Raw genomic sequence first — 26857 nt, 5'->3', positions numbered from 1 at the left:
GCAAAGAGCAGGAATCAGCCGCACCAGATGTTCTCTGTCCTGGGCGGGTACAATTTGTGGGCCTTGGATGGGCTCCAGCTGTTGAGAGAGGAGGAGGGGCTGACATCTGGAATAGAGTGGGAAAGGAGTGGGGGGCGATCTGTCTGGAGGGAGGTGACGAAGGGGCTTGACGTTTTTCTCTGTTCCCGAGCCAAGCGAATGGCGTGTTGGAGAGATCTCTCTCTGGGGCTTTGCAAATGATCCATTTATTTTTTGCGCTAAGTATTATAGCTGTTAAGGACACGAGAAGCGGTTGCTAGCGCAGGTCAATGGCCCATCGAGTCCAACATCCTGTTTTCTTTTTTCTTTCTTCTTTCCTTCCAAAATTTTTTATTCATTTTATAACACAAATAAACAATACAAACAAATTCTTATCTTATCCTTATTTTTTCTAAACATTGTTAGGTGGGCTTCCCCAAGTCCCCCCTATCTGATTTCCATTTTACCTCATCTTTAGCAGTTTCGTTTATCATAATTTCTAACCATTTTTAAATCGCACTTACTTTTACCATAAAAATCTGCACATTTTATCACTTACAAATAATACTATTTTAAAATACACTATCTTCTACTTCTAACCCTACAGCTTATATCCACTTCCAAAGCTGTTCTAAGATTTAAATATTAACATATTTTTTCAAATATTCTTTAAACTTCTTCCAGTCTTTTTCCACCGTCTCTTCTCTGTGGTCTCAGAGTCTCCCAGTCAGTTCGGCAAGTTCCATATAGTCCATCATCTTAATCTGCCATTCTTCTATAGCTGGTAAATCTTGTTTCTTCCAATTCTTCGCTAGTAATATTCTCGCAGCTGTTGTGGCATACAGAAAAAAAGTAACATCCTTTTTGGGGATTTCTCCCCCCACTATACCAGGTAAAAAGGCTTCTGGTTTCTTAATAAATATGCGTTTCAACACTTTATTCAGTTCATTATAAATCCTTTCCCAGAAGTATTTTACCTTGGGGCACGTCCACCACATGTGGTAAAAGGTTCCTTCTTTTTCCTTACATTTCCAGCATTTATTATCAAGAGTATGATACATTTTTGCTAGCTTCACTGGTGTTAAATACTATCTGTACATCATTAGCATCAAATTTTCTCTTAATACATTAAAGGTAAAGGTAAAGGGACCCCTGACCATTAGGTCCAGTCGTGACCGACTCTGGGGTTGTGGCGCTCATCTCACTTTACTGGCCGAGGGAGCCGGCATACAGCTTCCGGGTCATGTGTCCAGCATGACTAAGCCGCTTCTGGCGAACCAGAGCAACGCACGGAAATGCCGTTTACCTTCCCGCCAGAGTGGTACCTATTTATCTACTTGCACTTTGACGTGCTTTCGAACTGCTAGGTTGGCAGGAGCTGGGAGAGAGCAACAGGAGCTCACCCCGTCGCGGGGATTCGAACCGGGATTCAAGGGTGTCACCCAGAATCCTTCAGCGTGGCCAACCTGTGTCAAGCAAGACCCGGGTGGGGCAGCAGCAGCGCTCTGCCCTCCTGCAATTCCAAACAACTGGGAATTCCCTGCATTGGAAGGGACCCCAGGGGTCATCCAGACCAACCCCCACAATGCAGGAATCACAGCTACAATCTCAGGTGCCTACACCCTCCGACATTGGAGGGAGAACCCAGCTCCTCCAAAGAGCGCAAGGTGTGCTGCACATGGCACACCTCCTCATTTTATTCCCACAACAACCCTGTGAGATAGGCTAGGCCAAGAGGCACTGCAGGTGATCCAAGCCGGAAGATGCACGGAAGAGGCAGGCGATCAAAACAACCGAGGGTCTTGAAATCAAGCCTGATGAGGAACGGTTGAAGGAGCTGGGTACGTTTCGCCTGGGAAAGAGGAGACTGAGAGGAGATGGGAGAGCCAAGATCTCAAGGCCTGGAAGAAGGAGCAAGCTTGTTCTCTGCTGTGCCGGAGGGTAAGACTCGAACCCATGGCTCTGGGGGCAAGAAAGGAGATTCCATCTGGACGTTAGGAAGAACTTGCTTGATGCAAGAGCTGTTTGACGCCCGCAGAAGGTGGTGGTGAACTCTCCCTCACTGGAGGTTTTTAAGATGGGATTCTTTAGCTGCGATTCCTGCATTTCATGGGGTTGGACTAAATGACCTTTGGGTGCATTCCAACTCTATAAATCAGTGATTTCCCCTCCTCTAGACACCTGCAAGGCGCCCTTCCTTCTTTCCTTCCCTGTTTGGACAAAGACTTCAGAGGTCCCCAGTGCCCTTTTCCAGGGGGCAGCTTCTCAAACGCTTGGGAAATGTAGCGAGGAGGAGGGGGGAGTGAAACCAGCCCCCCACAGATCTCTGCAGCTTCTGGAACACAATGCTCAAACCAGAAATCCCGCAAAGCCGTCTGAATTTTAGCAGGGCTTAAAGGAACTCAGCTTGCAACCAGCTCCGCAGCCACTGCCAGTCTGCAGTCAAAGGTCAAAATGTTTTGGCAGGCTCAGTCTGATGACCCTTCAGAAGCCTCTTTTCAGGTAATTGGCCAATTAATTCCCCTCTCCCACCGCTGCCCCAAAGAGGTCATGGGGCAAAGAGTACGAGGTTTCTGAGAAATGAGGTTGAGCGGCGTAAATCCTCGAGGGAGGACCATAGAATCTGAACATCTTGGAGCACAAAAGCAGGGCGCTGTTTTGCAAGCGGCGTTCGAGCTCACGCCGGAAAGTTGAGTTTCTTAAAGAGATCTGTCGCCCCGACGCCTTGCAAAAGGGTATCGTGGAGGTGGGGGAAAATAAAGAAAGGGCACAACGAACGATCAGGTGGTGTGTGGAGCGAATCTCCCGTGAACAAAAGCTGCGGCATTTGGGATGTTTTAGTTGGGCAAGAAGAACCAGATGCACAAACTTGAGCTGGGGGACACCTGGCTCACTAGCAGGACATGTGAAAAGGATCTGGGGGTCTTGGTGGACCACAAACTGAACATGCGTCCACAGTGTGATGCAGCAGCAAAAAAGGCCAATGCTATTCTAGGCTGCATCAACAGAAGTCTAGTGTCTGGATCAAGGGAAGTCATAGTCCCGCTCCATTCTGCCTTGGTCAACAGGCCCAGACAGAGGGGGGCCATATGGGCCACTTGGCCCGGGCCCCCGATTCCAAAGGAGACCTCGGTCAGCATATTTATCTATATTTTCCATTTTGTCTTTATATGCAGATACGGCTCAAGCCTTGAAATAAAATTATTTGCCAGCATAACTTTACTAGAAATTATTTATATACTTATTTATTTATAGGAATGCAGGTGGCGCTTTGGGTTAAACCACAGAGCCTAGGACTTGCCGATCAGAAGGTCGGCGGTTCGAATCCCCGCAACAGAGCGAGCTCCCGTTGCTCGGTCCCTGCTCCTGCCAACCTAGCAGTTTGAAAGCATGTCAAAGTGCAAGTAGATAAATAGGTACCAGTCCAGCGGGAAGGTAAATGGCGTTTCTGTGCACTGTTCTGGTTCGCCAGAAGCGGCTTAGTCATGCTGGCCACATGACCCGGAAGCTGTACGCCGGCTCCCTCGGCCAGTAAGGCGAGATGAGCGCCACAACCCCAGAGTGGGTCACGACTGGACCTAATAGTCAGGAGTCCCCTTTACCCCTATACGCATTTATGAGACTTCAGTTATCCCCAGGGTAAAAAAGGGGGGGCACATTATCTACCTGGCCCGGGCCTCTGCCTGGCTCTGCAAGGCCCTGTTGGTCAGACCCCACCTGGAATCCTGTGTCCAGTGCTGGGCACCACAATTTAAGAAGGATGTTGACAAGCTGGAGGGCGACCAAGTTAATCAAGGGTCTGGAAACTAAGCCTGATGAGGAACGGTTGAAGGTGCTGGGTATGTTTAGCCTGGAAAAGAGGAGACTGAGAGGAGATAGGAGAGCCATCTTCAAATATCTCAAGGGCTGTCCCATGGAAGAAAGAGCAAGCTTGTTTTTCTCCTGCTCTGGAGGGCTGGACTCGAACCCATGGCTTCAAGTTGCAAGGAAGGAGATTCTGACTGAACATTCGAAAAAACTTTCTGACGGTAAGAGCTGCTCAGCAGCAGAACGAACTCCCTCTGGAGCTGTTGGGCTCTCCTCCTTCCTTGGAGGTTTTTAAGCAGAGGTTGGATGCCCATCTGTCAGAGATGATTTAGCTAAGATTCCTGCATCGCAGCGGGTTGGACTAAATGTCCCTCAGGGTCCCATCCAACCCTACTATTCTTTTTTTCATATATATAGAATATTTATTAAGGTTTTTAATAATAATACAATAAAGGTAAAAAGAAAGAATAAAAAATAGTAACAAAAATACAGAAGTAAAAATAATTAAAAATAAAAAAAATAAAACATGCAGATTTTCCATTTCTCATTTTCCTTTAACATGTTTCCCGGACCTCCTCATACCTCCCTTTTTTGTATTCTGATTCAAATTGTTAGTTCAGCAAATCCTTGCCATTAAGTTTTAACCTGTTTCTAAGCCTGTTTCTCATATTCCCTTAAAACATTACAGCTGGAAACCACTTAATTTCTACCCAACATCATTCTAACATTCATTAATTTTACAATATTTCTGTAAGTAGTCTTTAAATTTCTTCCAATCTTCTTCCGCCGACTCTTCTCCCTGGTCTCGGATTCTGCCGGTCATTTCTGCCAATCCCATATAGTCCATCACCTTCGTCTGCCATTCTTCCAGAGCAACCCTACTATTCTAAGAGGGCATGGCTAGCTGGAACCCTGCAGAGGAGCACTCCATTCCACAGGGAGAAGGAACCTGGGGCTCTCCAGAGATATCCTTGCCATTTGCCAGTTCGATTCCCGTCAGTCACGACTACACAGGTCCCCCATCCCTGCCAGAAAGCAACATTTTCTGGCCGGTCTTCCTTGGTCTTCCTTTTTTACAGGAAGCCTAACAGCTAGCCAGCCCAGCTACAGACTTATTAGCTGAAGAACAGCTGTTCTAACTAAACGATTTGCCTAATATTTCCCTGGCAGATGAGAAGCCTGAGCTTAGATACATAACTTACTCTCTGGGGAACAGGCAGACATCAGATCAGGGCTTTGCAGCCAGGGATGCTATATTTACCCCGAGGCACTCGGATCATGAATACACCAGGAAATACGGAGGCTCTCTGTGTACGACTTTTTTTAAAAAAAAAAATCTCTGGGTCCCGTTTGCAATTTTCACATTAACGATGCCATTTCCATGCTGAGAAGGAGAGGTCAGCACTGCCTTTGTGGGGTTGGCGATGACGCGATCCGGTCTCATGCATGAACAGGTTTGCAGCGTGGGTTGACAACTTGGGGAATTCTTCCAGAAGTTTTGGGGAAACCAAAGTAGTGGATTTGCATAGGAGGCCCCAAATAGATCCATCCTCATCTTTTAGGTCTCCTGGGGGAGCCCTAACTTGCAGGACAGAAACAGATTGAGGTCTATAAAGTGATGCACAACAAGGAGAATGGGGATAGGGACAAGTTTTTAACTCGGAGTAGACATGCTAAAAAGTCCGAATCAGATAAGTGCTAGAGATGTAACGATGTAATATAGATTTGAATCTCTGGGGGGAAATCTGGAAGAGCGATTTGAAGTTCACAGCATGCTATTCTGGAGGCAGTTGGAGGATGGATGGTGGCTAACAGATTGAGGTTGAATCCTGACAAGACAGAAGGACTGTTTTTGCGGGACAGGAGGTGGGCAGGTGTGGAGGACTCTCTGGTCCTGAATGGGGCAACTGTGTCCCTGAAGGACCAGTGCTCATTTTGGACTCACAGCTGTCCATGGAGGCACAGGTCAGTTCTGTGTCCAGGGCAGCTGTCTACCAGCTCCACATGGTACGCAGGATGAGACCCTCCCTGCCCACAGACTGTCTCACCAGAGTGGTGCATGCTCCGGTTATCTCCTTCTTGGACTACTGCAATGCGCTCTACATGGGGCTACCTTTGAAGGGGACCTGGAAACTACAACTAATCCGGAATCCGGCAGCTAGACTGGGGACTGGGAGTGGCCACCGAGACCATGTAACACCAGAATGTTGGTGCTGACCTTTAGAGCCCTAAACGGCCTCAGTCCAGTATATCCAAAGGAGCATATCCACCCCCATCGTTCAATTATTATTATTATTATTATTATTATTATTATTATTATTATTATTAATTTTGTGGGTGCTCAGGCTCCCAGGGCCCCAGGGAGTTGGCACCTATGGCCATCCCTGCCCTGTGCATTGCCTCCATCTCCTCCTGACCTCTCCGTCCTTTTTCTGGCCACAATTCCTGCGCTCTCCCACTCCTTCCCCCTCCTCCCAGCTGCTGGCAAGGCCTGCCCTGAGCCATCCATGCATTTAATGAGCATTCCAGCTCTGGCTGCCCCCAACCTGCCCCCTTCTGCTCATTAAGCGCTTCTGGCCTCCAGCCCCCCTGGAAGGGTCAGCCGGGCAGGAGGAATTGCCCAGCGCCTGGGCCCACACGCACACACCCCGCTGGGCCCCCGGGAGGGAGGGGTCGAGGCTTCACAACCCTGCCGGGTGCCCCCTGATCCAAGCTGCTGTTGGTGGTTCAGGGGGTCCGTGCGCAAGATGGAGGTCAGGCAGCGAGGGGGGGCTGGAGTCCCACCGGAGATAGAGGGGCAGCAGGAGACCAGACGAGCAGCTTTCTCTTTCTTGTTCTTTTCCCTTTTAATTTAAAGTTTTGGAGGGCAAGGCAAGCGATCAAAGGGATACAGATTTGGGGGCTTTTTAGCTTCGAGAAAAGCCTAGAAACAGCATTGCAGAAGCTCATTAAATTACACCTGCCTTAAGGGAGGAGGGCTGTGTGAAGTTGGGAAATCCTGGTATGTCAAACTGTGGTTCACGCAGGATTGAGGCGTTGTGGGGGGGATAAAACTGTAGCCTTCTGGGGAATGGGTGTTTGGTCTCTTTAAGCGTAAAGCTACCTGTCTATAGAGGGACGCGGGTGGCGCTGTGGGTTAAACCACAGAGCCTAGGACTTGCCAATCAGGAGGTCGGCGGTTCGAATCCCTGCGATGGGATGAGCTCCCGTTGCTCGGTCCCTGCTCCTGCCAACCTAGCAGTTCGAAAGCACGTCAAAGTGCAAGGAGATAAATAGGTACCACTCCTGCGGGAAGGTAAACTGCGTTTCCGTGCGCTGCTCTGGTTCGCAAGAAGCGGCTTAGTCCTGCTGGCCACATGACCCGGAAGCGATACACCGGCTCCCTCAGACAGTAAAGCGAGATGAGCGCCGCAACCCCAGAGTCGGCCACGACTGGACCTAATGGTCAGGGGTCCTTTACCTTTACCTTTACTGGTCTCTAGAGGTGTGAGTCAATTACATCTTGACTGTTGGCAGGATGAGATGTTATCTGATTTGTCCTGGTACAGCTGGGGGCCTGAGTGTGGATTGGGTTGTAAAAAAGGTTGTTGTTGTTGTTTAGCCGTTTAGTCGAGTCCAACTCTTCGTGACCCCATGACCCAGAGCACGCCAGGCCCTCCTGTCTTCCACTGCCTCCCACAGCTTGGTCAAACTCATGCTGGTAGCTTCGAAAACACTGTCCCAACATCTCATCCTCTGTCGTCCCCTTCTCCTTGTGCCCTCCATCTTTCCCAACATCAGGGTCTTTTCCAGGGAGTCTTCTCTTCTCATGAGGTGGCCAAAGTCCTGGAGCCTCAGCTTCAGGATCTGTCCTTCCAGGGAGCACTCAGGGCTAATGTCCTTAAGAATGGAGAGGTTTGATCTTCTTGCAGTCCATGGGACTCTCAAGAGTCTCCTCCAGCACCAGAATTCAAAAGCATCCATTTTTTGGCAATCAGCCTTCTTTATGGTCCAGCTCTCACTTCCATACATCACTACTGGGAAAACCATAGCTTTTACTATACGGACCTTTGTTGGCAAGGTGATGTCTCTGCTTTTTAAGATGCTGTCTAGGTTTGTCATTGCTTTTCTCCCAAGAAGCAGGCGTCTTTTAATTTTGTGGCTGCTGTCACCATCTGCAGTGATCATGAAGCCCAAGAAAGTAAAATATCTCACTGCCTCCATTTCTTCCCCTTCTATTTGCCAGGAGGTGATGGGCCCAGTGGCCATGATCTTAGGTTTTTTTTTTATGTTGAGCTTCAGACCATATTTTGCGCTCTCCTCTTTCACCCTCATTACTTCCGGGTTTCGCTGCTCGTGCATGTGCAGATGCTCAAAATTACGTCACGCTCATGCGCAGAAGCGGTCAAAAGCGACGCGCACGTGCGCAGACGTGCCATCGCTAGTTATGTTTGCTTCTGGATGCGAACGGCGCTCCGGAACGGATCCCATTCGCATCTCGAGGTACCACTGTATCTGCAATCACATGGTCCTGGGCACTGGCCCCAGTACCAAATGTTACCCTTGCAGAAGCAATAGATCCATCTGTCACTCCACCCCTTTGACCATTCCAGTTGCCTCCTTTTCTCTCCCTTTCGCTGACCTGCAGAGCCAGACCTCCTCCCTCTGTCCTACACCACAGCTGAGGAGCGCTACCTGGACCTACCAGACGAGCACCTGCCTGAGCTGGATTCTCCGCCACCCCTTGAGCCACCGGCCTTGACGGACATCCGCCACTACCAGCGAGAGCCCAGTGAGTCCGACTTTCCGCCGCCGGGACCAGCGAGATCCAGCGCAGCCAGCACAGAGGAGAGGATACGGCGGCTGGAGGAGCTGGTGGATGGGCTGGGGACAATGTTGGACATGGTTAAAGAGCAGGTGAGGGAAGCTCAGATCCCACCACGCAGAATTTTAGAGTTCAGGGGGGACCCAGCGGTCATCTAGTCTAACCCCGGCTCCACAGGAATCTTGTAACAGCAGCATTTTTGCCATGTGTCCATTCATCATCATCATCACCACCATCATCATAAACTTTATTGCGCTAGCCAAAGGCCATGGCATCATTCACAAAGGGAACAGTAAGAAAAGCAACAGTAATAATAATAATTTATTATTTATACCCCGCCCATCTGGCTGAGTTTCCCCAGCCACTCTGGGCGGCTCCCAATCAAGTGTTAAAAACCGTACAGCGTTAAGTATTAAAAACTTCCCTGAACAGGGCTACCTTCAGATGTCTTTTGAAGATAGGAAAGCTGCTTAAAGATAAGATAGCTGCCTTAAGTAACCATAAATAACCACAAATACATCAGGCTTTCCCCCCCCCCCCTTCACCACTTTCCCCCTTTTCTTCCTAATGTATCAACAAATGAAACTGATTTGTAAAAATGTTACATGAGGAAAAAATACGAGAGAGAGACATTGCACACACTTTTGTAAATCAAGAAAATCTTTAATACCGTATTTTTTGCTCTATAAGACGCACATTTCCCCCTCCAAAAATGAAGGGGAAATGTGTGTGCGTCTTATGGGGCGAATGCAGGCTCCTTGGCTTCAGCAATAGCAACGCGAAGCCTCCGGAGCGCAGTGGGAGCGCTCCCGCTGTGCTCCGGAGGCTTCGCGTTGCTATCGCTGAAGGGGTAGGTGCCCCTTCAGCTAAGGCGCAACGCCCCTTCAGCTAAGCGGGAGGAGAAATGGAAGGGGCTCTGTTTCTCCTGCTGCTTCACTGAAGGGGTGCTGAGCAGAGAGGGGGAGATTTTTTTTCCCCTTGTTCTCCCCATCTAAAACAAGGTGTGTCCTATGGTTGGGTGCGTCCTATAGAGCGAAAAATACGGTAAATAAATAAAAAAACCAGGCACTGCAAATACAGTGGTACCTCTGGTTGCGAATGGGATCCGTTTCGGAGGCCCGTTCGCAACATGAAATCAGCGCAATCTGAAGCGCCATATCTGAGCAGGTGCATGGCGCGATTTGGTGTAGCGCGCAGATGCGAAGCATGATTTCCATAATAGCGGGTTCTACCCTGAATATCAAATGCGATTCTTTCATGGGGGGCGGGAACAGACCCTTGTTTTTAGGACCTCCTCCTCTCCTGTTAGGATCTACAGTAACCCCTCGAGTCACCCACAGTGTCCCCCATCTTTCCCTCCCCAGAATTCGGACCTGCTGGGCCGCGTGAAGTCCCTGGAGGACTGTGAGTGTCGGCGACCAGCATGCCTCTGGGAAGGGCAGCACTATGAGGACGGCGCTTCCTGGGATCGAGATCTGTGCACCACTTGCGTGTGTGCGCATGGCAAAGCAGAGTGCTCACTGCGCCACGACCGGCCTCGCTGTCTGGGTGAGTACATGCAAGGGGTTGGGTTATTATTACACACAGCTGTAAAGGTAAAGGGACCCCTGACCATTAGGTCCAGTTGTGGCCGACTCTGGGGTTGCGGCGCTCATCTCGCTTTATTGGCCAAGGGAGCCGGCATACAGCTTCTGGGTCATGTGGCCAGCATGACTAAGCCGCTTCTGGAAAACCAGAGCAGCACACAGAAACACCGTTTACCTTCCCGCCGGAGCGGTACCTATTTATCTACTTGCACTTTGAGGTGCTTTCGAACTGCTAGGTTGGCAGGAGCAGGGACCGAGCAACGGGAGCTCACCCCGTCGCGGGGATTCAAACCGCCAACCTTCTGATTGGCAATCCTTAATAAATTTGTGGGTGTTTATTCAAAACCTGCCACGGAGTCCGAATCATTTTGTTTGATTTTTAAATAGTCTGTAAAAAGTTTCCAATCTTCTTTGAAGTCCCGATTATCCTATTATTATTATTAATAATAATAATAATACCCCACCCATCTGGCTGGGTTTTCCCAGCCACTCTGGGCGGCTTCCAACCGAATATTAAAAACAATACAGGGTCAGACATTAAAAGCTTTCCTAAACAGGGCCGCCTTCAGTTGTCTTTTAAAAGTAAAATAGTTGTTTATTGCCTTGACATTTGATGGGAGGGCGTTCCACAGGGAGGGAGCCACCACCGAGAAGGCCCTCTGCCTAGTTCCCTGTAACCTCCCTTCTCGCAGCAAGGGAACCGCCAGAAGGTTTCAAATTACAAGCAATTCCAACTAAACACCAGGAAAACCTTTCTGACAGGAAGAGCCGTTCGACAGAGGAACTGTTTTCCTTGACAGGTTGTGGGTTCTCCTCCCTTAGAGTTCTTTAAGCAGAGTTTGGAAAGCCATCTGTCATGCATGAGATTCCTGAATTTCAGGGGGTTGGACTAGATGACCCCAGAGGTCCCTCCCAACTGTGATCCTATGATTCCATCATTGCTGACAGCTTTGCCACAGGAAGAAGTTCAACAGGTGCAGTTTCTCTTCAGTGCTGACCTTCTCCCCCCCCCTCCCCACTTTGCAGGCTGTGCTGACGGCCGGAAGGAAGGGGAGAACTGGAGCCCCGAGCCGTGCTGGACCTGCCGCTGTGAGGTGAGTAGGGGGGCTCTTGTCAGGATGACACCTGTAATCAACAAAAAACTGCCCCTATTCCCTTATAGGGGACACAAGAGCCCTTATAGAGTCCTTTGCAGGTTCTCCGTGGGTCGGATAAAATAACAGAGGCCAACCAGAGAATATTGAGAAGCAAAGCAGCTCGTAAGCCTGATCTTTATTGAACTGTTGCAACAGGGTCCTCCCCTCACACACAGGAAAGGAGGAGGACCCCGAACAAAGGTGTGCCTGCCTTTATATAGACATTTTAAATTGCCTGCCTTGGAGTCCAAGACCACCCCCAGACACATCATACCTACATCACAGAAAAGGGAGTCTACAACAAAAATTTGAGTGTCTTGTTCATCTCCTGTCTGGCAGGTTACCTGTTAATGGTCACTTGATTGGATACCCTGGGGAGCCTGGCCAGTCTTTTGTACTGATAAATACTTATTTCCAGAGCCAGGTCATAGGCTTACCCTATTCAAACACAGACATACCCTTAAGACAGGATTTGTGAACGAAAAGACAATGGGGAGGCTTTTCCATTTTCCTTCGACCTTGAAGAAATATTTGAGGTCATTTTAATAATAATAATAATATAATAATAATAATATCTTTATTGTCATTGCCCCCTCTCGGGGACAACGAAATTACTTGGCTGCTCCATCCACCCAGGTAGGGCACTCCACACAAAATCAAAACAACTATAAAAACACTAATTAAAACAATATAATATAATACAGCAAGGAAGGTTAGATGACTTTCAAAGTCCAGGTTTCCCATTCAGGGCCGAGATCGCTCTGGAGAAGAAGCTGTTCTTAAGACGGCTCGTTCTTGTCTTCATCGTCCTGTATCTCCGTCCCGACGGCAGGAGCTCGAAGAGACAGTGACCAGGATGCGATGGATCTTTTACTATGTCCAGTGCCTTCCTATGGCACCTTGTGGCATAAATCTGCTCTAAGGTGGAGAGTGGGCAGCCAACAATGCTCTCTGCTGCCTTAACAACTCTGCACAACCCCATCCTGTCCTGGGTAGTACAGCTTCCGTACCACACACATAAGCCATAAATGAGCACGCTCTCAATGGCACAGTGATAGAAGGCAAGCAGCAGTTTCTGCGGAAGATGGTTTTTCCTTAGGATTCTCAAAAAGTACAGTCTCTGTACTTTTTTTGTCCTTTGAGAGGGACAAAATGGTTTCAGGACTTTTTCTGTGGGGTATATATATATATATATTTGCTTTCGTAGATTTTCACGGGTACAGGAATGCAGGTTTTGGTGTCCTCGGGTGTCTTCCCGTGTAAAAGTTGGTGTGTCTAGGCGACGTTTCGACGAGGTCTCACTCGTCATCTTCAGGCTGGTGCTTTCGGCTTCTTGTTACTGGAACAGAGCAGGATCTCAGTGTTTGAGTTCCTATAAATACTGTTGAGGGGGTGTGGTGTATAGCCTCCAATGTTCTGGGCAGAGAGGAAGTTCCCAGGCTAGTGTGCCTTTTCTTCTTTTGTTCCTTAATTACTTGAGGGATATCTTGAGTGATTTCTTGAGTGATATCCTGAGTACCACTTAGGTGGGTCATTAGGTGTGGATTAGTTGCTAAAGTCTTTGTGTCTTGACCTCTTGAACTTTGTGAAGAGTTTTTCTGAGAAGATGGCTGTACTGCACTTAGTTGTGCTCTGGCTTGGCTTCGTGTATAGGGGCGAGCTGTGGTTTTGTGGCCTGTGTCAGCCAGATCTGTGTAGGGATTGCAGGGGGGTGCAGCATCCGGAGGTGCCACCATGGTTTGGCTACTGGATGGTGTCTGTAATTTATCTGTGGAGAGGGTCTGGGTTTGGGTCTGGTGTGGTTGATTGGTGATGGCGTTCTGTGTGCCTCTGGATCTGGTGTCAGTTTTTGTGGGGAGGGCTAATTTCCAGATGTCTGGCAAGCGGGATGTGTCGTCACGCTTGTTCATGTTGTGAGGGTGTTTCTCTATCTCGATGGCTTCCATGATTATTCTCTTGTGGTGATGTTCCATGTTAAAGAGCAATTTGGAATCTGCAAAATTAATTTCGTGTCCTGTTTCTTTCATGTGTTGGAAAAGAGAGGAAGTTTTTTCTTCTTTTTTGACGGCATTCTTGTGTTCTGCGATACGTGCATTTATTCGTCTGTTTGTTTGTCCAATGTACGTGGCTGGGCAGACTTTGCAGGGTATTTCATAGACCCCCTATACACGAAGCCAAGCCAGAGCACAACTAAGTGCAGTACAGCCATCTTCTCAGAAAAACTCTTCACAAAGTTCAAGAGGTCAAGACACAAAGACTTTAGCAACTAATCCACACCTAATGACCCACCTAAGTGGTACTCAGGATATCACTCAAGAAATCACTCAAGATATCCCTCAAGTAATTAAGGAACAAAAGAAGAAAAGGCACACTAGCCTGGGAACTTCCTCTCTGCCCAGAACATTGGAGGCTATACACCACACCCCCTCAACAGTATTTATAGGAACTCAAACACTGAGATCCTGCTCTGTTCCAGTAACAAGAAGCCGAAAGCACCAGCCTGAAGATGACGAGTGAGACCTCGTCGAAACGTCGCCTAGACACCCCAACTTTTACACGGGAAGACACCCGAGGACACCAAAACCTGCATTCCTGTACCCGTGAAAATCTACGAAAGCATATATATATATATATATATATATATATATATATATATATATGACCTTATTTTTTTTTATTTCACACCCAACCCGCAAGGATCTGCCTTTCCTCTTTCTGGTGCCTGTTGGCACGAGAGCCCCTTGATTCCACTGTGAGCCATAGTGGTGAATCTCCATTAGGGAATCACTCCGCCCACTAGGGGATGCTACCCCCACACACTTTGGGGACTACTGGAATAGAGGACCCTCACATCTGTCCCATAGCCCAGGTGTGCCCCTACAGATGGCACTAATGTGACGATGTTGGGTAAGCATCACAGGAGGACACTGTCCAGACAGAAAAGTATAAGTCAATGGTTGAAGGTGCTATTGAATGAATGAATGATTGATTGATTGATTGAATGAATGAATGAATGAATGATTGAGAATGATTGATTGATTGATTGAATGAATGATTGATTGATTGATTGATTGAATGAGAATGATTGAATGATTGAATGATTGAATGAATGAGTGAATGATTGATTGATTGATTGATTGATTGAAGAATTCAGAACCAGAGTGACCAAGTGTTCCAGAGAGAATGGAGTAAATTTACCAGTATATTATATATAGAGAATCATTGTACACATACAGTATAAAGACACTAGCAGGACTGATATAAAACTCACAGCGTTTCAAAGAAGGAACATTCTGTTGGTGATTAAAGTGTTTAATAATATAAGACAGTTATAGAATGGAGATGTAAAAAATGTGTGGAAATAAAAATGCGATATAAGAAAACCAGAAAGACGGAGGGAGGGAGGTTGAGAGCTTGGCAGGGCGAATGATATAATGATGTTATATTACGATGTTATAAAATGGTTAAAAGTGGAAAATCAATAAATAAAATGAAATAAAATAATAAAATAACGTTTGTAAGTATATATATATATATAGGGACAGAACTACCCAAACGGTATAGAAATTTATTGATGTATGCAACTACAGTGGCAAGAATGTTACTTGCCCAAAAATAAAAAGAAGAAGATGTTTCGGCAAAAGAAGAATGGATACAAAAATTTATGGAATATGCAGAAATGGCAAAATTTACCAGAAGAATAAGAAATTAAGAAAACAAACTTTTTTATATAAAATAATGAAAATGGTTTATTGAAGATTTACAGATAAACTGTAAACGGATAAGAACATTGGCAGGATTATTGTAATAACCTGCAGTTTCATATTGAAAGCAGATGAATAAATGAGCAAATTAGGTTAATTTGGATATGCAGAAAATATTAAAAATAAATTTAAGGAACCGCAGAAAGAGGGGGGAAGGAAGACAAGTTTTGAAATGTTAAAAGGACTATAAAGTTATTGAAATGTATAAAATTGACAATAATAATAATAATAATAATAATAATAATAATAATGGAATCATTGCTTTGGGCATCGTGCGTGCTTTCGCTGTCCAGTAACGTTGTGCCTTCTCTACCCAGGATGGCAAAGTGTCCTGCAAGAGAGAGGACTGCTCCCCTGCTCCATGCCAGCACCCCGCAACCCCTCAGGGGAAGTGTTGCCCAGTGTGTGGAGGTTGCTTCTACAAAGGGCACCTCCTGAAGGACGGGCAGAGATACCTGGAGGAGCCATGCAGGCACTGCATCTGCCAGGTGAGCACGGAGGAAGGGGTGGGGGCTGATGGGTCAATGCCAAGGGGTGCCATCAAGAAAAAAAAAGATGCTGATCAGATTTAGCACCTGTATTGATCCCCCTTCTTCCAGATCAGGTTCAGACGCAGGGCTAGGGCTAGGGCCAGTCTGTGGCAGGAGGCAGCTGGCAATGCCAACCATCATGAGCAATTGTGCCTGAAGCACAGTGCATCTGGAAAGTATTTGGGGGTCTTGGTGGACCACAATCTGAACATGAGTCCGCCGTGTGATGCAGCAGCAAAAAAGGCCAATGCTATTCTAGGCTGCATCAACAGAAGTCTAGTGTCTGGAACAAGGGAAGTCATAGTCCCACACTATTCTGCCTTGGTCAGACCTGGAATACTGTGTCCAGTTCTGGGCGCCACAATTTAAGAAGGGTGTTGACAAGTTGGAAGGTGTGCAGAGAAGGGCGACCAAGATGATCAATGGCCTGGAAGCTAAACCTGATGAGGAACGGTTGAAGGAGTGTGGGTATGTATAGCCTGGAAAAGGAGACTGAGATAGGAGAGTCATCTTCAAATATCTCAAGGGCTTTAACATGGAAAACGGAGCAAGCTTGTTTTCTCCTTCTCTGGAGAGTAGGACTCAAACCTATTATTATTATTATTATTATTATTATTATTATTATTACCCCGCCCATCTGGCTGGGTTTCCCCAGCCACTCTGGACTGCTTCCAACCGAATATTAAAAACAATACAGCGTCAGACATTAAAAACTTCCCTAAACAGGGCCGCTTTCAGTTGTCTTTTAAAAGTAAAATAGTTGCTTATTGCCTTGACATCTGGTGGGAAGGCATTCCACAGGGCGGGCACCACCACCGAGGAGGCCCTCTGCCTCGTTCCCTGTAACCTCACTTCTCGCAAGGAGTGCAAGAAGGGCTTTTACATTCGCTAGAAGCTCGGCTCTGCCCTCACCGGTCCTGGAGTAAACGTAAAAGTAAAGGGACCCCTGACCATTAGGTCCAGTCATGGCCGACTCTGGGGTTACAGCGCTCATCTCACTTTATTGGGAGCCGCCATACATTTTCCAGGTCATGTGGCCAGCATGACTAAGCTGCTTCTGGCGAACCAGAGCAGCACACGGAAACGCCGTTTACCTTCCCGCCAGAGCGGTACCTATTTATCTACTTGCACTTTGACGTGCTTTCGAACTACTAGGTTGGCAGGAGCTGGGAACGAGAAATGGGAGCTCACTCCGTCGCTTCAAACCGCCAACCTTCTGATCGGCAAGTCCTAGGCTCTGTGGTTTAACCCACAGCGCCACTGTGTCCTGTTCAGGAGCTTAGGGCCTCATCAAACCTAAATCCAGATCTGTTTGCAATGCTACAGTTTTACGATAGATATTTAGCAGTTGTGACGTGGTCTCAGCACCAAGCAATGGCATGTGTTCACCACTGCCTAGTGTTTCATGAACACGTTGGCGGCGCCGTCCGATTTTCTCCTCTCTCTGCAACTCTCCTAGGCAGGCAACGTCCGATGCCAAGCACCCAGCTGCCCAGAGCTTTCGTGCCGGGAGCGATACACACCGTCCGGGGAGTGCTGCCCGGTTTGCCATCCAGGTAAGGACGCAAGAAAGCGCCCCGAGAGCATCACTGGGCCATAGCTGTCAAGCGTCCCTTATTTGGCGGGAAAGTCCCTTATCCCAGCGCTGTGTCCTGCTGCTGTCCCTTATTGATGATGTCCCGTAAATTTCCCAGGTTTCAAAGGAAGCAGCTCCTCTCCCTCCCTCCCTGCTGGCCAGGGAGGAGGGAGGCTCCAACTGTGTTGCTTGGCTGCGTTGCTCACCCAATAAGGAGTCTAAGAACGACTGTGGGGCGGCGCTTGCATGCTTTGTGCCGATCAAATCGGCTGCGTTGCCTGGAGACTCGCCTTTGCTCAGCGCTTCCCAGCGGAGAGGTGACGGTGGTTTTCCTTGCTGCATCCCCTTTGCCGGGTTGCTGCGCTGTGGGAACCACCGCTTGAGGCTTCGCTTGGTTGCTAGTTGCCTAAAATCCCTTATTTTGGCTGCTGATCCCTTATTTTCGAGGCTGCTGGTCCCTTATTTTCAAATCTGTAAGTTGACAGCTATGCACTGGGCCATTGGTTTTGTTGGTCCTTGGACCCGATTCATTTGCGCAAAGTGTTTTCTCTTTATCAAGTTTGCTTCCGTATCCTCCCCAAGGTCGACAGACCATTCGTGAGAGTGCAAGCTCTCCGTGTTTCTTGTATCGTCTGTTTCGGTTTGAGATAGTGTAAGATATTGGCCTCCTTTTTCCTTGGGAGGGGGGTTTCTGCAGCTTGTGTAAGATAAATTCCCACTTCTCTACAGGTGAAACTCAGAAAATTAGAATATCGTGGAAAAGTTCATTTATTTCAGTAAGTCAACTTAAAAGGTGAAACTCATATAGTATTTAGTAGACTCATGACCTGCAAAGCGAGATATGTCAAGCCTTTATTTGTTATAATTGTGATGATCATGGCGTACAGCTGATGAAAACCCCAAATTAGCAATCTTGACATGAGAAGAGCAATGCAGAAGAGCTGAAGGCTGCTATTGAAGCTTCCTGGTCTTCCATAAGACCTCTGCAGTGCCACAGGCTGAGAGCATTCATGCCACGCTGCATTGAGGCAGCAATTGATGCAAAAGGGGCCCAAACCAAGCACTGAGTACATATGCATGCTTCTACTTCTCAGTGGTCCAATATTGGTCTATTTGCAGTCCTTGTTTTGCTGATTTCATTTAATATTCTAATTTTCTGAGATTGTTAATTTGGGGTTTTCATCAGCTGTATGCCATGATCATCACAATTATAACAAATAAAGGCTTGACATATCTCGCTTTGCAGGTCACGAGTCTACTAAATACTATGCCAAACTTGACCCTAAACCCCTGGCTCTGGTATAAGGTAAGGGAGTGGGGGCAGCGTGTATGAAGGAAACAATTTTCATCATCATCATCGTCATTTATTCAATTATCAGTCACTCTTTCTAGCCACAGCAACTCAAAGCAACATACAATATTTTAAGCAAAAAATACAAATACATGCATCCATTAAAACCAGCATGAAATCAATCTAAGAGACAATTCTGTTTTTTAAACAAGAAAATAAAACATCTCACCCAAGCAAAGACACAATAAAAGTAGTATCCAGAAGTTAATGTATAGGAACACATTTCCGTACCAAAATAAAACGTAGTAAATTAATATCGCACGGTTCGAAGTGACAAAAGTGGTTTTACCTTATTGCTCCATTACCTTATTAAAAAGTTCTGTTATCGCATTAAAAACATTTCCTTGTTGCCTGTCCTCTCTGTTTACTCTTTTGCAGGTTTTGATTTTCCGCAGATGGTGTTCTCGCTCCCTCCCTGTTTTTGACAAACAGTAATTCTGGCAGCGGTTAAGAAGCATTGCATTAATTCCTTGCCTTTTCCTTTTTGCCCAGGTTGCGAGTACGAAGGACAGAGATATCAGGAGGGAGATGTCTTTGCAGCCGTCTCGAACCCCTGCATGAACTGCTCCTGCCTGGTGAGTGGAGGGAGGGAAGGGCAGAGCGCCTGGCTATACCGTATAACAAATTATCACAGTGGTAATAGTTGTTGTTGTTGTTTAGTCATGTCCGACTCTCCGTGACCCCATGGACCAGAGCACGCCAGGCCCTCCTGTCTTCCACTGCCTCCTGCAGTTTGGTCAAACTCAGGCTGGTAGCTTCGAGAACACTGTCCAACCATCTCATCCTCTGTCATCCCTTTCTCCTTGTGCCCTCCATCTTTCCCAGCATCAGGGTCTTTTCCAAGGAGTCTTCTCTTCTCAGGAGGTGGCCAAAGTCTTGGAGCCTCAGCTTCAGGATCCGTCCTTCCAGTGAGCACTCAGGGCTGATTTCCTTCAGAATGGAGAGGTTTGATCTTCTTCCAGTCCATGAGACTCTCAAGAGTCTCCTCCAGCACCAGAATTCAAAAGCATCCATTCTTCGGCGATCAGCCTTCTTTATGGTCCAGCTCTCACTTCCATACATCACTACTGGGAAAACCATAGCTTGAACTATACGGACCTTTGTTGGCATGGTGATGTCTCTGCTTTTTAAGATGCTGTCTAGGTTTGTCATTGCTTTCCTTCCAAGAATCAGGCGTCTTTTAATTTCATGACTGCTGTCACCATCTGCAGTGATCATGGAGCCCAAGAAGGTAAAATCTCTCACAGCCTCCATTTCTTCCCCTTCTATTTGCCAGGAGGTGATGGGACCAGTGGCCATGATCTTAGTTTTCTTGATGTTGAGCTTTAGACCATATTTTGCACTCTCCTCTTTCACCCTCATTAAAAGGTTCTTTAATTCCTCCTCACTTTCTGCCATCAAGGTTGTGTCATCTGCATATCTGAGGTTGTTGATATTTCTTCTGGCAATCTTAATTCCGGCTTGGGATTCATCCAGCCCAGCCTTTCGCATGATGAATTCTGCATATACGTTAAATAAGCAGGGAGACAATATACAGCCTTGTCGTACTCCTTTTCCAATTTTGAACCAATCAGTTGTTCCATATCCAGTTCTAACTGTAGCTTCTTGTCCCGCATAGAGATTTCTCAGGAGACAGATGAGGTGATCTGGCACTCCCATTTCTTTAAGAACTTGCCATAGTTTGCTGTGGTCAACACAGTCAAAGGCTTTTGCATAGTCAATGAAGCAGAAGTAGATGTCTTTCTGGAACTCTCTAGCTTTCTCCATAATCCAGCGCATGTTTGCAATTTGGTCTCTGATTCCTCTGCCCCTTCGAATAAAACCATGCAATAAAAGCAATTCAGTAGTTGAAAACAGGCATCAGCTAACCATTGTGGAAAGACGTATTCTCAATTACCTGCATAGGCCTGGCACAATTGGAAAGTTTTCAGCAGCCGCTTGAAAGTTGGCATTGAATCTCCAGTGGCAGAGAGTTCCACAGGCCTGGCCAATGACACGAAAGGCTCAGCTTCTCGTTGTTGTCCAATGAGCCTCACCGACTTGGGGATCGGCCAGCAACGCTCCTGCAGAGGATCTCGGTGATCGATCTGGGATAGAAGATTTCGAGGCTGAGGCTGGGAAGATTTAGGTTGGGCCAGTGATAGCTACCAGCAGGAGGCAGCCCATAAGCCAAGCAGCCAGGATCAGGCCCATCCCGTGTTGCTGACTTCCTAGCATTTAGGACACAACGGTATACTGCCTGTGGACTTGAAGGTTCAATTCAACTGTTGCACCTATCCCCCCGTTTATTTCCATTCTCTAATAAGACGCTGAACGATGCTCAGTGGGAAGTGATAAAGGTTCACCCAAGCATGTGCAGAGTGCATTTTAATGAAGAGAAGAAAAGACACTCTGCACATGCTGGGGTGAACCTTTATCACTTCCCACTGAACATCGTTCAGGGTCTTGTTAGAAACAACTGCCGCTGGTCCCCACGCACCTCACTTCTGAGTCAAAGGATGTGGAATAATTTGGGGAGATTGGGCAAAGTTGGCATTTTTTGAGGTTACCCCTCCAGCGGAGGGGGGTTAAGACGGACCCCAGTTTGGGGACAGGGAGGAAAGGAGGCACCCCCCTACCCACCCACCCTGTTCCCTTTTTCCTTCCAGAGGAGCCTGGTCCGCTGCCACCCAGTCCACTGCCCTCCCAGCCGCTGTGCCAAGCCCAACCCTCAGCCTGGCCAATGCTGCCCTGTTTGCCCAGGTGAGTGACTCGCTGTGAACGAAGTGGAGCAGGTAGAGGAACCTGGCTTCTCTTCCAAATCCTGCAAAGAACCAAGAGGGGGTGGGAGTGGACTGAGCCAAGACGGAGCCCCAGGAGGTGTTTTTCTGTGCCCCAGGAGCAGCTGAGTTTTGAGGGTGCTGTTTGCCTGCAGGACAATATATTACCTGCCTCTTACTCAATCATTAACCCCCTGCGAATGTGCTCCCCCTGGAAAAATAAATAGAAAAAAGGACTCAGATGACACATTTACAGTGAGGGGGGAAAGTATTTCATCCCCTGCTAAATTTGCCCGTTTGCCCTCTATTTATTATCTATTTATTTTGCAACATTATTATTATTAGAATTTATATACCGCCCTATACCCAGGGGTTTCAGGGCGGTTCACAGAATAAAATGAAAACCACAAAATAAAAATAACAACAACAACCCAATAGCCCCCCCCCCCTGTGTATTAAAAAATAATAATACTCAAATCGGTTTACGAAAAACGATGAAACAGTAAAATTATGCATCAGTAGAATTAACAGCAATGAAAAGTTAAAATAGCAATAGGCTAAAAACTGGATTGAAACGAGCACCAACTTTTCTAAACCCCTGCACAAAAATATTCTGTTAGCAAGAACTGAAAAGGTACCTGCCTGTTTTCAAGTGGCGTGGAGTTCCAAAGTATAGGTGCATGGAAAAAAAAATCAGGAATGTAATTGTTCCTAATGCTCCCTGTTCCTTGGCTTTCTTCCTTCTCTCATTCTGTCTCTCCTATTAGCGTGTGAGCTGGACGGGCGAATGCTGGAGTCTGGGCAGAAGCTCACCTCTGTGGACGGATGTCGAAGCTGCACCTGTTCTGTGAGTTATGGGAGAGTCCATGGGGTTTGCAATGCCCCCAAAAGCCAGTGGGGGGCAGTAGAATGATCCTGTCACAGTGTATGTGCATTTTTATAGGCCATTGATCAGAGAGGCAATGGCGGACTTTAGTGTACCTTGCGTACGTTGCCAGAATTCGCACGCACCCCCCCAGTCCTCACACTACCTGATAACAAATACCTGATAACAAATAGAAAAATTATAATCCATTTGCATAGTAGGTCTGTATTCAAACCATCAAAAATCCACAATATTATTATTATTATTATTGGAAGTTTTTAATGTTTGATGTTTTAATGTATTTTTAATCTCTGTTGGAAGCCGCCCAGAGTGGCTGGGGAAACCTAGCCAGATGGGCGAGGTACACATAATTTTTATTATTATTATTATTATTATTATTATTATTATTATTATTATTATTATTATTATTTTGTGATTTTGTAATTTTGTAATTTTGTAATTTTATTTATTTATTTATTTATTTATTTATTTATTAATTATTATTATTATTATTATTAATACCCTGCCCATCTGACTGGGTTTCCCGAGCCACTCTGGGCAGCTCCCAACAGAATATTAAAAACACAATAAAACATCAAACATTTAAAAACTTCCCTAAACAGGGCTGCCTTCAGATGTCTTCTAAAAGTCAGAGAGTTGTTTATTTCCTTTACATCTGAAGGGAGGGCACTCCACAGGGCGGGCACCACCACCGAGAAGGCCCTCTGCCTGCTTCCCTGAAACCTCGCTTCTCGCACTGAGGGAACCGCCAGAAGGCTCTCAGAGCTGGACCTCAGGCTGTGCACCTGGTCGCAGTGCCCATTTGCCATGTCTGTTCTGTGACCTGAGTCTCTTTCTCCAGGAGGGGGCGCTGGTGTGCACCCCTGCCCAGCCATGCCCCCCAGCTTGCACCCATGGACTACCCCCTGCCGCTGGCTCCTGCTGCCCGGACTGCACCCGCTGCCTTTTCCGCGGGCAGCTCATTCCCAACGGTGGCGAGGTGGCGGGCAAAGACCCCTGCGAATGCTGCGTCTGTCAGGTGGGTGCCAGGGGGGATGCCACAAAAAAAATCAGAATGCAATTCGTGCCCGTGGTGGGCGGGGCCAGCCGCAAAGTGGGTGGGGCAAAGGATGCAAATTTTGCTGGTTGTGCAGGGAGCTCTTTGTACCCAGACTTTATCCTCCATCCATACAAGAAAGGGACGTCTTTAGGGACTAAGGATACGTGCCAGCCAACCTAAAAATCTTGGGGTGCAATGCAGGGCCAATGAGGGGTGAGGGTTAGGGAGCATTCTAAGGGCCCTATCCCCTTCCCTGCAGGAAATACGCCTTGGCTCACTTTCTCGAGTCGTCTGGAGCGGGAGGGTTGTTGGTGGGGAGGGGTGAGCGATAGATCTCTGATCCAGTCAGGCTCCTTATTCACTTTGTGCTTCCTCTTGCCTTTTTCCCTCTCTAGGATGGCAACATCGTCTGCTCCCAGGTCACCTGCCCAAAGCTGGACTGTGCCATCACAGAGGAGATCCCTGGACAATGTTGTCCCCTGTGCCAGGGTGAGAAGGAGGTGAAGGCTTCCCATTTTGCACTTGAGGTGCAAGCTTCAGGTTGAATCCTGACAAGACAGAAGTACTGTTTCTGGGGGACAGGAGGCGGGCTGGCGTGGAGGACTCCCTGGTCCTGAATTGGGCAACTGTGCCCCTGAAGGACCAGGCGTGCAGCCTGGGAGTCATTTTGGAGTCACAGCTGTCCATGGAGGCGCAGGTCAGTTCTGTGTCCAGGGCAGCTCCATCTGGTACACAGGATGAGACCCCACCTGTCCGCAGACTGTCTCGCCAGAGTGGTGCATGCTCTGGTTATCTCCCGCTTGGACTCCTGCAATGCGCTCTACGTGGGGCTACATTTGAAGGTGACCTGGAAACTGCAACTAATCCAGAATGCGGCAGCTAGACTGGTGACTGGGAGCGGCCGCTGAGACCATATAACTCTGGTCTTGAAATACCAACATTGGCTCCCAGTACGTTTCCGAGCACAATTCAAAGTGTTGATGCTGACCTTGAAAGCCCTAAACAGCCTCGGTCGAGTGGACCTGAAGGAGCGCCTCCACCCCCATCGTTCTGCCCGGACAGTGAGGTCCAGCTCCGAGGGCCTTCTGGCGGTTCCCTCACTGCGAGAAGCGAAGTTACAGGGAACCAGGCAGAGGGCCTCCTTGGTGGTGGCACCCGCCCTGTGGAACGCCCTCCCACCAGATGTCAAAAAGAAGTATAACTACTAAACTTTTAGAAGACATCTGAAGGCAGCCCTGTTTAGGGAAGCTTTTAATGTTTAATAGATTATTGTATTTTAATATTCTGTTGGGAGCCACCAAGAGTGGCTGGAGAAATCCAGCCAGATGGGCAGGGAGACGCTCCTTCAGGTCACCCCCCTGCTGCTTCCCAGAGCCCCCTATGGCAATCCCATTGCCCCACCACCACCCCACGGCCGCTACTGCCCACTTTGGGATTCCTCGCAGTTGAAGCCGACCTGACGTTTCTGCGTTGGTGGACTCTGACAGGTTGCCTGGACGGAGAATCCCGGCGTGAGCACAATGAAGAGTGGAGCCCATCCTTGGACCCCTGCCTGAAGTGCAAATGCCTGGTAAGGTCAGAAATAGGTTGCAAGCGGAGATCAAGAAATAACCCAGAGGTATTCATTTAGACCGGAGGGACGCGGGTGGCGCAATGGTCTAAACCACAGAGCCTAGGGCTTGCCGATCAGAAGGTCAGTGGTTCGAATCCCCGCGATGGGGTGAGCTCCCGTTGCTCGGTCCCTGCTCCTGCCAACGTAGCAGTTCAAAGCACGAAGTGCAAGTAGATAAATAGGTACCACTCCAGCGGGAAGGTAAACGGCGTTTCCGTGCGCTGCTCTGGTTCGCCAGAAGCGGCTTAGTCCTGCTGGCCACATGACCCAGAAGCTGTACGCCGGCTCCCTCGGCCAATAAAGCGAGATGAGCGCCGCAACCCCAGAGTCGGTCACGACTGGACCTAATGGTCAGGGGTCCCTTTACCTTTACTATTCATTTAGACACACAAAATGACTTCACATGCATGCGCAGAAGTGGCGAAAAAAAGCCCCTTCCTCCCACTTTATTTTATTCATAATAATTTTTATTCATTTTCAATTACAATCCAGTAATAGCCTCATTATAACAATACCAATTTATAATACAATACAATTAATGTATTATATAATACAAAATATAATACAATATAATATAATACAATTTTTGTGGGGGAAGGGAGAGCAGTCTGTGAGCCAGGCCCTGCAAGACATTATTGTTCCCTTGAAAGATACCAATTCCATTCTCTCCCTCCCTCCTGTTTTCTTCCGCGCCCCCAGGAAGGCCATGCCGTCTGCAAAAGGAGGCACTGCGCCAGTCTCTGCCGCCACCCAGCACCCCCTCGCCCCGGGACTTGCTGCCCCGTCTGTGATGGTGAGTCCCAGGAGATTATTTAAGAGGCTGTCCCCTGCATCTCAAACTCAGAGCCCTTTACAGACTCTTCTTGTCCTGGTGCCTCCGGGTTGTGGGATGTGATCTATGAGAGGCAGTCAAGTACAACATTCATTGAAATGCTAGAGAAGACATGCCAAGGAATGTTTGGTCCATCCAGTCGAAACTTCCTGTTCCTCCTGGCTGGAACATCCTTCCTTTTGCATGTGACAGAAGGTGGGCGTGACCTCACCTGTCCAGGTAACGAAAGGATGAGTCACGGAGGACTCTCTCTCTCTTTTTGACTTCCTTCTTCGTTTGACCAGCTTCTAGCTAGGACTGCTCTGCTAGCTCTCAGCTAACAAAAGCACTGGGATTATTCCCCCATATGGGGTAGATCCACACGTACATATTTGCAGCTAAGTCTGCCTTCAGGAATCCAACTGTGAACCGATGTGAGTAAACTTCTTTTATCATCTCTGAATAAGATTGTGGCATCTTTATTCTCTTAAGAGGGATTCAAGGGAAGTTATCAGGAACGTACATTTCAATCTGAGAAAGACTGAATTGTATAATAGTGAGAGGCTCACACGAGCCTGCAACCAGCTATCTGCTGTGCATGTAAAAAGGGGGATGTAACTTTGCTCAGTAAAGGAACTTGCAAGCGCAAGTTAGGAAGGATATTAATAAACAATATATCCTCTCCTGCCACCCTCAACATTCCCACACAGGTTGTCTGTGGGAAGGGAGAGAGTACCGCAGCGGAGAGGTGGTCCCGAGCGGAGAGCCTTGCAAGCGCTGCACCTGCGTGGTGAGTCTTCCATTGCCGAGTCTTGCATTTCTTTCTTTTTTCTTTATATTTTTCAAATTTATACATTTCATTAATTTTACAATCCATTTGACCTTTCAAAACTTACTTCCTTTCCCCTGTTTCTGCGGTTCCTTAAGTTTATTTTTTAATATCTTCTACATATCCAAATTCCTTAAACTTGCTTGTTTAATTATCTACTGTAAATACATACTCTAATAAAACTGCGGTTTATTGCACTCCTACTAATGCTTTTATCTGTTTGCAATTTATCTGTAAATATTCAATAAACCATTTCCATTCTTTTCTTAAAAGCTTATCTTGATTTCTTATTCTTCCGGTAAGTTTGCCATTTCTGCATATTCCATAAGTTTTTGTATCTATTCTTCCT

At 47.4% G+C, this 26857-nt stretch overlaps 1 protein-coding gene across 1 annotated transcript in view; it reads left to right on the top strand.

The window, feature by feature from the left end:
- Positions 1-26857, top strand: part of KCP (kielin cysteine rich BMP regulator) — a 99388-nt gene that overhangs the window by 11964 nt on the left and 60567 nt on the right. The window contains exons 4-16 of the mRNA XM_081926662.1: positions 8453-8721; positions 9994-10177; positions 11242-11309; positions 15433-15603; positions 17105-17201; positions 19065-19147; positions 21221-21314; positions 22099-22178; positions 23059-23235; positions 23652-23745; positions 24744-24826; positions 25568-25661; positions 26390-26469. Coding sequence (XP_081782788.1) covers positions 8453-8721; positions 9994-10177; positions 11242-11309; positions 15433-15603; positions 17105-17201; positions 19065-19147; positions 21221-21314; positions 22099-22178; positions 23059-23235; positions 23652-23745; positions 24744-24826; positions 25568-25661; positions 26390-26469 — 1574 coding nt within the window. The remainder of the gene's footprint in view (positions 1-8452; positions 8722-9993; positions 10178-11241; positions 11310-15432; positions 15604-17104; positions 17202-19064; positions 19148-21220; positions 21315-22098; positions 22179-23058; positions 23236-23651; positions 23746-24743; positions 24827-25567; positions 25662-26389; positions 26470-26857) is intronic.

This window comes from Podarcis melisellensis (assembly GCF_964234715.1).
Source record: "Podarcis melisellensis genome assembly, chromosome: 10".
In the NCBI taxonomy this organism is placed as follows: Eukaryota; Metazoa; Chordata; class Lepidosauria; order Squamata; family Lacertidae; genus Podarcis; species Podarcis melisellensis.
Note: the sequence above shows the minus strand (reverse complement) of the source record. Positions and strands in the feature narration are given on the sequence as shown.